The sequence below is a fragment of the Nuphar pumila genome, chromosome 13, assembly GCF_984573655.1.
Source record: "Nuphar pumila chromosome 13, dmNupPumi1.hap1.1, whole genome shotgun sequence".
Classification (NCBI taxonomy): domain Eukaryota; kingdom Viridiplantae; phylum Streptophyta; class Magnoliopsida; order Nymphaeales; family Nymphaeaceae; genus Nuphar; species Nuphar pumila.
Window position 1 is genome coordinate 95,893,918 of NC_143261.1, and position 11,930 is coordinate 95,905,847.

General features: G+C 38.1%; 1 protein-coding gene across 1 annotated transcript; it reads left to right on the top strand.

Annotated features, from left to right (window-relative positions):
• The first annotated feature begins 442 nt into the window (after positions 1 to 442).
• LOC149819310 (ankyrin repeat-containing protein At5g02620-like) lies at positions 443 to 7,449 on the top strand. The gene is made up of 3 exons (XM_089984817.1): positions 443 to 2,036; positions 2,447 to 2,856; positions 6,311 to 7,449. The coding sequence occupies exons 1-3, from the start codon at positions 1,550 to 1,552 to the stop codon at positions 7,178 to 7,180; spliced, it is 1,767 nt and encodes a 588-aa protein (XP_089840943.1). The 5' UTR covers positions 443 to 1,549; the 3' UTR covers positions 7,181 to 7,449.
• The last annotated feature ends 4,481 nt before the right edge of the window (positions 7,450 to 11,930 follow it).

Sequence of the window (11,930 nt, forward strand, 5' to 3'; positions counted from 1 at the left end):
CTGATGTCAGAAACCCTTTTGCCCACCCTCTCTTATTGGCTCCCCATTTCATCACTTAGCCTCACAATTTTAGCCGTTTTTTTTCTGACGTGCTCCTCATGTTAACTTCACTCCCTTACTAGCCGTTCATTTACGCGATGAACGGCATTCAACCACCACAAATTCTATTTTCCATTCTCAGCCGTTCATTAGGACGTTCGACGACAGAGCCAAGCCTATCTCCGTAATACTCGCTAGCGTATTATCAGACGTTTTTCACATGGCTTCTCTTAAGTGGCCGGTTGCGTCCAGTATTCGCCGGCTGCCCTGAATTTCTTGTAAGGCTGTGGGCCTGGGGCCGATAATTCATCGCCCTAAGCCTCTCTTGTTTCATGCTTTAATAAAACCAAAGTTTACCCTTTCCCTTCAAAACATAGAGACGCGTTCATTGGCTGTGGAAAAAAATTGTGCTGAAGCAATCCAATCATGGTATTGGATGGAGCTCTCTCTCTCTCTCTCTCATCCCACCATCTTTTAGGCTGTCTTTACTTTTTACTATCGTCTCTTTTGCCTTTTAATTAATTCAATTAAATAATCCATCCTTTTGTGCTTCTAGTGGCAGCATACATCCCCTCTTTGCCTACATTTTGGTTTTTCCTTGGGTGCCTTGCATTCCTCGAAGCTTATGAAAAGCTATCATTGTCCCCCCAAATGGCTGTCAAAACCCTGTTTTATATCCCCAAGAAATTCTTATTACCCAACTTGTAAAAGCTCTTCTGTTGGCTTTTAGAGGCCCTTAAGCAGGGATGACCCCAAAAAAATGGCCTGACGGTAAGAAAGATTGCAAGTAAAAAAGGTTGGTTTTCCCATCCTAAGAAGAAGAGGGGAGTTCTTAGAATTCAGTTTGTGGGTTGCTTTCTTCTGGGGCTTCTGAGGCTCGGGATCTTTTAAAATCTTGATTTTGATTCAGGGTAAAGGAAAAAAAGGAAAGAAAAGTCCTTTTTTTTTTCTTCTTTGGTTTTATCCCTGGTTTTGATTGTAGACTTTGAGCTGCCATGATTGGTAAAGATAATGGGGATAGTGATCCTAAAAATAGTTTTGGGGTTATGAACTTGGTAAAGGTATGCTGTTGGTGTGTTTTTGGTGTGTTTTTGGTGTGTTTTTGGTTTGTTGATAAACCATGGTGGCTTTCTGAATGTGGGTAAGGGTGTTGATTGTAAAAACTGGGGGCTTTTATTGCAGAGAAGGAGCATAATTGTATTTTGAAGGGTCTTCAGGGGAGCAGTTTTTTCCTTTTCCCGTTGTTGGCACACCCATTTTTTTCCTGTTTTCTTTTTTATGCCAAAGAGAGGAATTGGGCCTCTCAGAAATTGATAAACATGGCACATGGATTTTGATTGTAAAAGACACTAGAAATTGGGTGCTTTTAAAGCGAGTATCTTTTGGCCAAGAGTTTTTCTTTTTTCTTCTTCCTTATTCTGGGTCTCTATTTTCTATTGTCCTTTGAAACTGGGATATATTGTAGAAGCCCCAAAAGGTTTTCCTTTTCCACTGTTCTCCATCTGGTTCTATGGCATCAACCACAAGGAAGCTTAGTTTCCATGAAAGGAAGATCACCAGAGAATTACCAAATACAAGGCAGCTTAGTTTCCATGAAAGGAAGATCACCAGAGAATTACCAAATACAAGGCAGCTTAGTTTCCATGAAAGGAAGCTCACCAGAGAATTGCCAAATGCAAGGCAGCTTAGTTTCCCTGTCAAGAAGGGCACAAGAGAATTATCAATGAAGAAGGGTGATACTCCTTTGCATTCGGCTTGTAGAGCTGGGGACCTGTTGCGGATTCAAGAGATCATCCGTGAATCAGAGGGAGATGGCCTTAAAGGATTGCTGTCCAAGGAGAACCAAGGTGGTGAGATCCCGCTTTACGGCGCTGCTGAGAACGGCCATGCTCACGTCGTTGCTGAGCTTTTGAAGGTCTGCGATGTCGAAACCGCTTCTGTCAAGGCCAGGAATGGTTATGACTCGTTTCATATTGCTGCTAAGGAGGGCCATGTTGGTAATCAATCATCTTTTGAAAATCCGCTGGGTTAAATCTCTTTTAAGTTTTTGTAGGATTGTTGAATTATGTGTAATCTTATGCTTTTAAGTGATTGAATTGGACATAAATTTCGTGCATGATCCATAATTATTTTTTCCTAGAGAAGAACATGCACAGATCAAGATTATGTGATTTATGATAACTCATCTTTCTGAAGGGAAATGACAATTCTTGCAAATGATCTAAACATATAGATTTGTTTCTGAATTCTCCTGCTTTGTTTCAGTTCTGATTTTGAGGATTCTGAAGAAATCTGCCTATATCGCTTCCATCTATCATTTCTAATCAATTTGAAGCTGAATTTGGTTCCAAATTTGCACTTTTACTCTTCTTCTTCCCTTGAATAGGTCCTTTTTGGGGTTTTGCAGATGTCTTGAAAGAGCTACTTCGTCCTTTCCCTGAACTAGCTATGACTACAAACCCATCAAATTCAACAGCATTGCACTCTGCTGCCTGTCTGGGCCATATTGATGTTGTGAATCTTCTCCTAGATACAGATGCTAGCTTGGCCAAGATAGCGAGGAGCAACGGAAAGACTGCCCTTCATTCCTCTGCAAGAAGGGGGCACGTAGCAGTAGTGAAAGCCCTTCTAACCAAGGATCCAAGTTTTTGTCTTAGGACCGATAAAAAGGGGCAGACTGCATTGCACATGGCTGTGAAAGGGCAAGATGTTGAGGTGGTGCAGGAATTGCTCAGGCCTGACCCAACAGTGATCAGTTTGGAGGACAACAAGGGAAACACAGCTCTTCATATTGCAACGAGCAAGGAGCGCCTCCAGGTATACATTATAGTGTTTCCTTCTGCAGGCTTTATAGAATCCAAAGAAACTTCGTCTTCTCTTTTCTATCTATTGTTTTTACATTGTCCTGTGCATAGTTGTTCCAATTGTGGAAGATGTAATATACCACCTTATTTTCATAGAATACATGATCTTTGTCTTCTCCTGCTGTATGCAGCAGGTGTACGCATGGTATCTATTCCTTGTGAGTTAACATGTAGAATTATCTATTTTCTGGTTGAAAAACAGTATTGCTTTCTTCGGCCATCTTGCATTACTGTGACTGAAATCTTTTTGGCTTGATGGTGGTTGAAGCCATATCAGGCCTTTGGAGGTGTACGCATGGTATTTATTCCTTGTGAGTTAACATCTAGAGACATTTCTATTTTCTGGTTGAAAAACAGTATTGCTTTCTTCGGCCATTTGGCATTACTGTGACTGAAATCTTTTTGGCTTGATGTCTGTTGAAGCTATGTCAGGCCTTTGGATTTGATGTTGTTGGTGAATTACCACTGTTTCATGTTATCAAGTGGAATCAGCGTTGTCAATGTCTACATCTTGGCCCTTCACCTTTGCATATTAAATTTTGCTTCCCTTGCTCTAGTCTTTGTTTCTGTATGTTCTTGTGTACCTTGATCAAAGTTTCACAATCACTGATATGAACTCCTCTTGCTTTTGACTGCATTGGTCCTCTGTCATTGCATGCACACGTGCATGGTCATGTGTATGCCCTGACTGTATGGGAGGTTTTCCACTCTTTCTATAGATGTTATCTTGTACCTATTAACATGTATATGACCTTCATGTCTCTCTTGTTTTGAGTGGCTTTTGAAGAAACAGATAACTGTTGATTCCTATTAATCAAGGGAGATTCTAAATTGATGTTTCCACAATGTCTACAAAAGACAAAAAATTATCGGTTGGAGGAAGTAACCTGTTTGTGACATGCTTTATCCCCTATTTATTGATTTGATTTCCATTTTGAGAGGCTTGTGTTCCTTAGGTAGAGGAGATAACATGTTTGTGACATACTCTATCCCTATTTATTCATTTAAATTCCATTTTTTGGGGCTTGTATCCCTTGGGTAACGCTACCTAAAGCAAGGGTAATCTGTCAAGAATTTGGGCTTGAATATTTTGTATCCTTACAAATGTTGATGTTGAATCCACAAAGCATTAAATATTGATTGCTAGTACTCTTTAACTCTTCTCCAAATGGCATTCTGGGAGACTAAGTGTTTATTTAAAACCGCGCTGCTGATACTTGATCATGAGAATTTATTTATAAAGGCATATATCTCGAGTTGTGTTTTCTCAAAATACCACCCCAGATAAGATAAAGAAAAAAATTACATAAAAAGGATTTTTTCACCCCAAATAGGGTAAAGGAAAAATTATATAGAGTTTTTTTTTCAAGTTTTGGCAATAGAGGTATTGTTGCCTTATTATCACTATATCATGATAACTCCTATTCATGTTAATTTTCAACATATTTTCCCTGCCGTATCTTCATCATCTCATCTCTTCCACAATCTCTTCATTTGAATAGATTCATCAATTTCTTCCCCATCCATAACTCCTGGAATTCTTGATTTTTTCATCCTTCAACCACAGATTTATGTTTTTGGCTATCTCTGGGGGGATTGATCTACATCCAATGACATAATCATTGTAACTCGCTAGATGATTTTTTAACATAATAAATCACTTTTAGTTCTTCTCTTCAAGAATAAAATCTAGAACCTTCTGAACTTTTGTACTTTTAAGTGGTTCATAACATTGTAGTGTATATTATAGTTCTCTTTGGTTTTCACCACCAATTTTCATTTGTAATTTTTGAAAAACTAGTAAATGGGATAGAAACATAATGGCACTTAAAGAGTTGCTTTTTCAAGTATGTGCAATAATTAAGAGTATTAATTATGCAATGTACAGAAGGTGAAATTAAAATCTTACTGAAATGACCAAAATATGGAAAGAAATCCAGGAAATCTACCATGAAGCCTCAAAAAATAAGTACACAAATTACAAACTTATGCTTTTCCTTGAACTTATAGGTCAAGCTTCCTTTAATGTGATCACTGGGTGGGGGGGCGCCCTCTGCTGCTTCCAATAAACTTGGCATCTACTTATAGTGTTTGTGGTTGAAATCAAGAAAATAATCACTCTTAGGTATGTTGGTAATACTTTTGAGCATGGACAGGCTTGCCTATTGCTTATACAAATAGTCAAAATATCACCATATTTTGGTGAAAATTTTATGGAGAAAATGGTTGGAAATGAAAGACTAACCAGAAAGAGATTGGATTTTGGTGGTATAAAAGAAAATATGATATTATGTTAATTGTACGGTTCTTTATGATGCACCATACATAGAATGCATGGTAAAGTCAAAGAATACGCCCTTCTGCTGCTATTTGGAGGATGAATCTATGTCTTTGCAAGTTATAGTGAGTCGTGATGTGTCAGTGAATCAGTTGTTTGTCCTGTAATGGCTGCATGATTCGATGTAATCGCTCAAAACTTTCACAGAGAGAGAGAGAGAGAGTTCTTAAGAAGATTGTGTTTACTTATCAGACACTTGATATCTGCTAAGTTTTTTGGTAATAATTGTAATCTTAGAGACAATTATTGCAGGTGAACTTTTGCTATCTCATAATAATGTACCTGGGATTTCCATGCAAATAAAAAATATTGAAACACGAGTCACTTTGCAAAGAATCTGTGTGGCCAGAAGTCAGTTTGTATGCTTGGAACAAACAGTGGTATTTGAAATAACTCAAACAAAAAACACTGCATCTCCTTATTTCGTATAAGTAGCGATACTGATGCCTTATCATGATAGAGTGGTTTACAGAAGAAAATATGCTATTGACAGCTTAACTTGGATGCTGTGGCATTGGTAACTCCCAAATCTGTTTCTGTTGCAGTGTCTATGGCAGTATTGGCAATAGTGATGGGCTTATAGCTTGTATTGCATTGCAATTTTCTTCAATCTTAGCCAGTGGGACAGGAGCTGCTAATATGTTCTAACTTTTTGTGGTTTTCCATAACCTTTGGGCCCTGCAGTTCCCTGTATATGTTCATGGGGATTATCTTGCTTTACTCAATTTTGAGATATGCTGATGAATGGTCCATAGCATACCAATGCTAGTGCATGTTTTTTTTTCTTTTTTGTACATGCCTACAGGATACTATAAGAGAAGATCCAGTTTTACTTTTTGTTAACTTCAGTTTTTATTTTTCCTTTTGTGCTTATAGGTTTTTTGCTGTTGCTCCTTTTTCTCTCCTCTTTCTGTTTGTTCAGCTGACAAAATAGTGTTCTGCAGTTGTATCAGTTGTTAGTGATTATGTGCAGATGCCTACTTAATAGGGTTCTGAATTTTGTTTGTTGTTGCATCCTCTACCTTTTGTGATTTATAATTCATCATTACTGAATGATTTCCTCTTTCAGATAGTAGGGGCTTTGTTGGCAGCTAAGGGGTTAAACGTGAACGCAGTCAACAAGGCTGGTGAAACTGCATTGGATATTGCTGAAAAAAGTTCAAATGCAGAAATTAGTGCTTTTCTGAAAGAAAGAGGTGCAAAAAGTTCCAAGGAGAGTTCAAATCCACCTACTGCTGCTAGACAACTTAAGCAGACAGTTAGTGACATAAAGCATGAGGTCCACTCACAGATTCAGCAGACTCGCCAAACAAGGATGCGGGTCCAGAAAATCTCAAAGCGACTTAAGAAAATGCATGTTGAGGGGCTCAACAACGCCATTAACTCTGCCACCGTTGTTGCAGTTCTTATTGCGACAATCGCTTTCGCCGCTATATTTACTGTACCAGGTCAATTTGCTGAAGAGTCTGATAAGAGCAAACATATTTCACTGGGGCAAGCTTTTGTGGCTGGACAGCCTGCTTTCATTGTATTCCTTATATTTGATTCACTGGCACTCTTCATATCTTTGGCTCTCGTCGTAGCTCAGACATCCATTGTTGTCATTGAGCCGAAGGCAAAGAAGCAGCTGATGTTTGTGATTAACAAGCTAATGTGGATTGCTTGTCTTCTCATATCTGTAGCCTTCATCTCACTCACATATGTTGTTGTTGGCCGGCATTCCTGGTGGTTGGCCGGGTCTGTGACAGTGATTGGTGGTTCAATCATGTTGGTCACCATCGGCTCCATGGCCTACTGTGTTATCAAACACAGGATGGAGGAATCAAACATGAGTAATGTACAGCGAGCATCAGAAAGCCGGTCTCGTTCGCGGTCAATATCTGTGGTTTCAGATACAGAGCTGTTGAACAGTGAGTACAAGAAGATGTATGCACTTTAGGCCTTTATGTTGACATGAAGTTCCTGCTTGTTGATCTTCTGCCTTGCAGATGAAGGCATCAACAGTGTATTGAACTGGGCATTGGCTTTAGGATTTGAGTTGTACATAGCCAAATTTGAGGTTCCTCCGCATGGGATAGGATGGATTTGGAGGTTATAAGAATGTTCATAAGATGTAGGAAAGCCTTCACTGAGATTTGTAATGTTGTGGAAGAGAACTCATCTTTAAAGTTGTGAAGAATATTCAAGGAAATAAAAGAAGAATTTATATTATGAGTTTGGTTCATAAAATACAATTATGGTTGAATAGAACTGAGAGTTCTGAATTAGCAAAGAAATTAATAAGTGCTTGCATCATGATAATTTTGATTTATGGTATTTTTTTGCTGCATTCAAGAATGATAAATAGGACAAGCCAAACCATTGATAATCTGACACAGATGATGGGGCTCATGAACCTCCGGCGACCTCCATCTCCGGTAACCACAGCAGCAGCTCAACAATGGCGGCATCAGGTATATCTGCCCCCTGCAACTGCATTTTTTTTTTACACAGAATCTGGTTTCTTCTGTGGTTTTTTTGTACAGTCTATCTGATCCACAGGAGAGCCCAACATTGGGTTATGGGCCCACAACCTGCTTCCGCTGCGGGGTGTGTTTTTCTGGTCGTCCAGCAATGCAGGTTGCCATGGGGCGACGCTGCAGCTGGTCATCGGCGACTGTCGCTGTTGGGCGATAGACAAAAAAAAAATTTTGCTCGGGTCTTTTACCTGTGGCCGTCGGGCTGTGGGGTTTTCTTACAGCCGATCGTCTGCAGAACGCCATGGATGCATCGTTGAGAGGAGGCAGCCTTTGTCCGTTGCTTTCACCACCGCCGACCATCCGGCATCATGTGGCATCCAGGGCAGAAGAAACCCCCTTTTTCGTTTTTCCCATGTATCGCCGGGAAACAGAGGCCTTCGACGGTCGATTCGCCGGTGTCAAGGACCTTCCGGCAACGTACGACATCCGGGGGACTCCGTCGTTCCTTTTCAGGGCGGCAGGATGTGTCGGGCGGCAAGTTTTTTGCCGGTGGTGCGTCGTTGCCGGGGCTCCAATGTGGTTTGCTGGAGATGCGTCGACGACACAACGGTAGCATGGGACCATCTAGCGACGTACGACATCCGGGGGACTCCGTCGTTCCTTTTCAGGGCGGCAGGTTGTGTCGGGCGACAAGTTTTTTGTCGGTGGTGCGTCGTTGCCGGGGCTCCAATGTGGTTTGTCAAAGATGCATCGACGGCACGACGATGGCATGGGTCGCCGACGTGCGGCGTGGGTCGCCAGCGTGCGGCGTGGGTCACCGACGGGCGGCGTGGGTCGTCGGCAAATCCAGAGGGAAAACCCTCGGGTTTTCTAAAAAAAAAAACTTGAAAACCCCACTTTTTCAGAAAAATCAAGTTTTTAAGTTTTACAAAAATCTCTGGGTTAAAATAAAAATTCAACAATTACCCTGATTTGACCAAACACGTCATAGCAAACATAATTTGTTGTCATGTGACATAGATGTCATTATGTAAATCCCTATAGGACACTATCTGGTATAACGATTAAAATATAATATATGTACAATGATTTATCGTATCACGATTTACACAATGACTGATAAAATGTGAAAAAGAGAAAAAAAACAAATTGACACGATGTTTATTGGTAAATTACAAATCTAGGTAACTTGATAAATACAAATCGACTTACAACCATAATTCTTTAAGTTTCATAGAATAACAGTATTTGTCCTATCATGATTTGCTTTTACGAGCTTTGTCTATGTGAATAATATGTCCTATCATGATTTGCATAATGTCTCATTCATAAAAAACAGAAAAGAAAAATAATAAACAAATTGACACGATGTTTAGACTTAGTAAACTATAAATCAATGTAACATCAATGATACAAATTGAGGTAACTTCAACGCTATGTTTCTAGAGGCATAGAAGATGGAACCGCACGACTGTAGCATATTTGTCATTGTTATATTCTGTGTAAACTTTGATATACTTTATGACAAATATGCCACAGTCATGGTCTTCTTGTTTGTTTTAGATCAAGCACATATAAGGCTTCACATGACCAACATGCAACCAAGCTCTTTGTTCATGCTTGCGGAGCTTGCTTCGGTATGATGACAAGGATTAAAGAAAAAGAAAAATACAAGAAAAAGAAGAAGATGAAGGCAAAGGAGAAAGAAGAAGAAGAAGAAGTTGAGTTGCCGCATAAGAGAGGAAGAGATGTTAAATAGATTAGGGTTTTAGACCTCAACAACAGGTCGGGTCTGTAATGATGATGGTCATGTATTGTATCTAAGTCAAACCATTGGTCACGATGTATCTATGAATTGTTTGTGGTTGTAAATCATGATAGGACATCTATAAATGTATACTTCTTTTTTTAATAAGTATAACACTTGTGCCACTGAACAAATCGTTGTAATGTTCAGCCTTCATAAATAAAAATTATAAAAGCGATTAGCATTGTGTATAGGTAGAAATTATGATTTGCTTTTATGGTCTTCCTATCGCGATTTACACAATGATTGATAAAAGGTTGAAACGATTTGTACGTATGAAGGCTATGTGCTATCACGATTTTCTTTTACGGGCTATGTCTATGTCAACGATATTTTTTATTGTGATTTACACAATGACTGCTTCAATGGTACAAATCGACATCCCGTTTAGAATTAGTAAAGTACAAATCGAGGTAACTTCAACGATACAAATCGTGTTAACTTCTTAAATACAAATTGATTTTGTTCACAAAGACACACAAAGATATATCATTGTCGCGATAACTTCTTAACTATAAATCCACATGATTTACAACCACATTCATTTACAAAAAATATTAGTATTTAGTTATAATACACCATCATCATCAAAGAAAAAAGATATCATCACCACTATGAAACCCACGTCCAAATAGTGATGTGCTTCGAATGCAATCCAAATGCGCATGAAATATAACTTGCTAGTGTAGAAAGCTTCGAAGCTACAGATTGTATGGGACACCAACACGTGAATAAGATGAACCTCGCATGACTGCAACATATTTATCTTGAAGTATATCAAAGATTAGGTAGATATTTTTCCAACTGCGAAGTATTTTGTGAACAATGGAGGGTCCGACAATAGAAATAGATCAAATAGATGGTCATCAGCATCACCCCATGTCATCATGCAGAATATTTGTGCTTGCTCTGGTATGGTGGCAATGATTGAGGATGATTATGGTCATTATATTATGTGTAAACTTCAATATACTTCATGATAAATACGCCACAGTCGTATGTGTCATGAATATATCGATGCATACATAAAAGATAACCACCATAATCATCATCAAATATTATACAGATCTTTTCACACGACGTAAAACAACTACGTTATTAGCATCAAACCTCATCCATCAAGCACAAGTAGAAGGAACACAAAAGAACAAAGAAGAAAGGAAAATACAAGGAAGAAAAAGAAGGAGAATAAGAAGAAGACGAAGGCAGAGGAGAAATAAGAAGAAGAAGTTGCATTACCGCAAAAAAGAGGAAAAGAGGTTAAATAGATTAGGGTTTTAGACCTCGACAATGGGTCAGGTCGGGTCGAGTAGGGTTTTACATAGAATAGGGTTTTACACAGATCTATATTAGGGTTTTATATATACTAGGGTTTTACACAGATCTATATTAGGGTTTTACATATACTAAGATTTTACGCACGTGTACACAAATCGACACGATGTTGAGACTTAGTAAAGTAAAAATCAATTTAAGTACCAGTTGCAAATCGATTTCATTCTTTCGTTCATAATATTTTAGTAACAATTGCAAACCGATATGAGTAAATCGCGATATTACATATCGATATCACTCACAAAGGCAAATAAAGCCATATCATTGTCGCAGTAACTTCATAAATACAATTCGATGTCCCGATAATTACCTACTAGTGATGATATATGTTTTCTTTGATGATGATGATCATGTATTTTATCTAAGCCAAACCATTGGTCAGGATGTATTGTAACTAGATATTAATATTTTCTGTAAATGATTGTGGTTGTAAATCACATCGATTTGTAGTTTTGAAGTTACCGCGACAACAATATATATTTGTTTGTCATTGTAAACGATATCGATATGTAATATCGTAATTTACTCATATCGATTTGTAATTGTTACTAAAATATTGTTTCTGCATAAAATATAAATCGATATCATACTGTAAATCGATATGTATCGTTAAATTTACCTTGATTTTTATCGTTAAATTTCACATCGATTTGTATTTATGGGTTTAGGTGGGAGAGTGATTGAATTGGGTTGGTTGTGAGACCCATTTAGCTCTCATCAAATCCAAACCCAGTCTACACTATTATATATATATATATATACATATTTACATATATATATTTTAATTAAATTTATTTGGTACTTTTAATAGTATTTATTTACAGAATAACTTTTTTTGCAACGATTCAACTACATTACATATACAACAATGTGTATATGTGAGGGCTAGATGAGACAACAATTTATACTTATACTTTTATCGCGATTTCTACTCATGCATAATGCAATTTTCATCAAGTTGTGGCCGACATAGACGTTATTGTATAAATCGCGATAGGACACTACATGGTATAATGATTTATATACCAAATAAATCACCATAGAGTCCATTTACTAATAATATAAAAATTAAGGTACAACGATTAAAC

Excerpts from the sequence above, each read along its gene's own strand:
- LOC149819310 (XM_089984817.1), top strand. The coding sequence starts at position 1,550 with ATGGCATCAACCACAAGGAAGCTTAGTTTCCATGAAAGGAAGATCACC. Across the intron at positions 2,037-2,446 it reads TGCTAAGGAGGGCCATGTTG|ATGTCTTGAAAGAGCTACTT; the intron begins GTAATCAATCAT and ends GGGGTTTTGCAG. Across the intron at positions 2,857-6,310 it reads CGAGCAAGGAGCGCCTCCAG|ATAGTAGGGGCTTTGTTGGC; the intron begins GTATACATTATA and ends TTCCTCTTTCAG.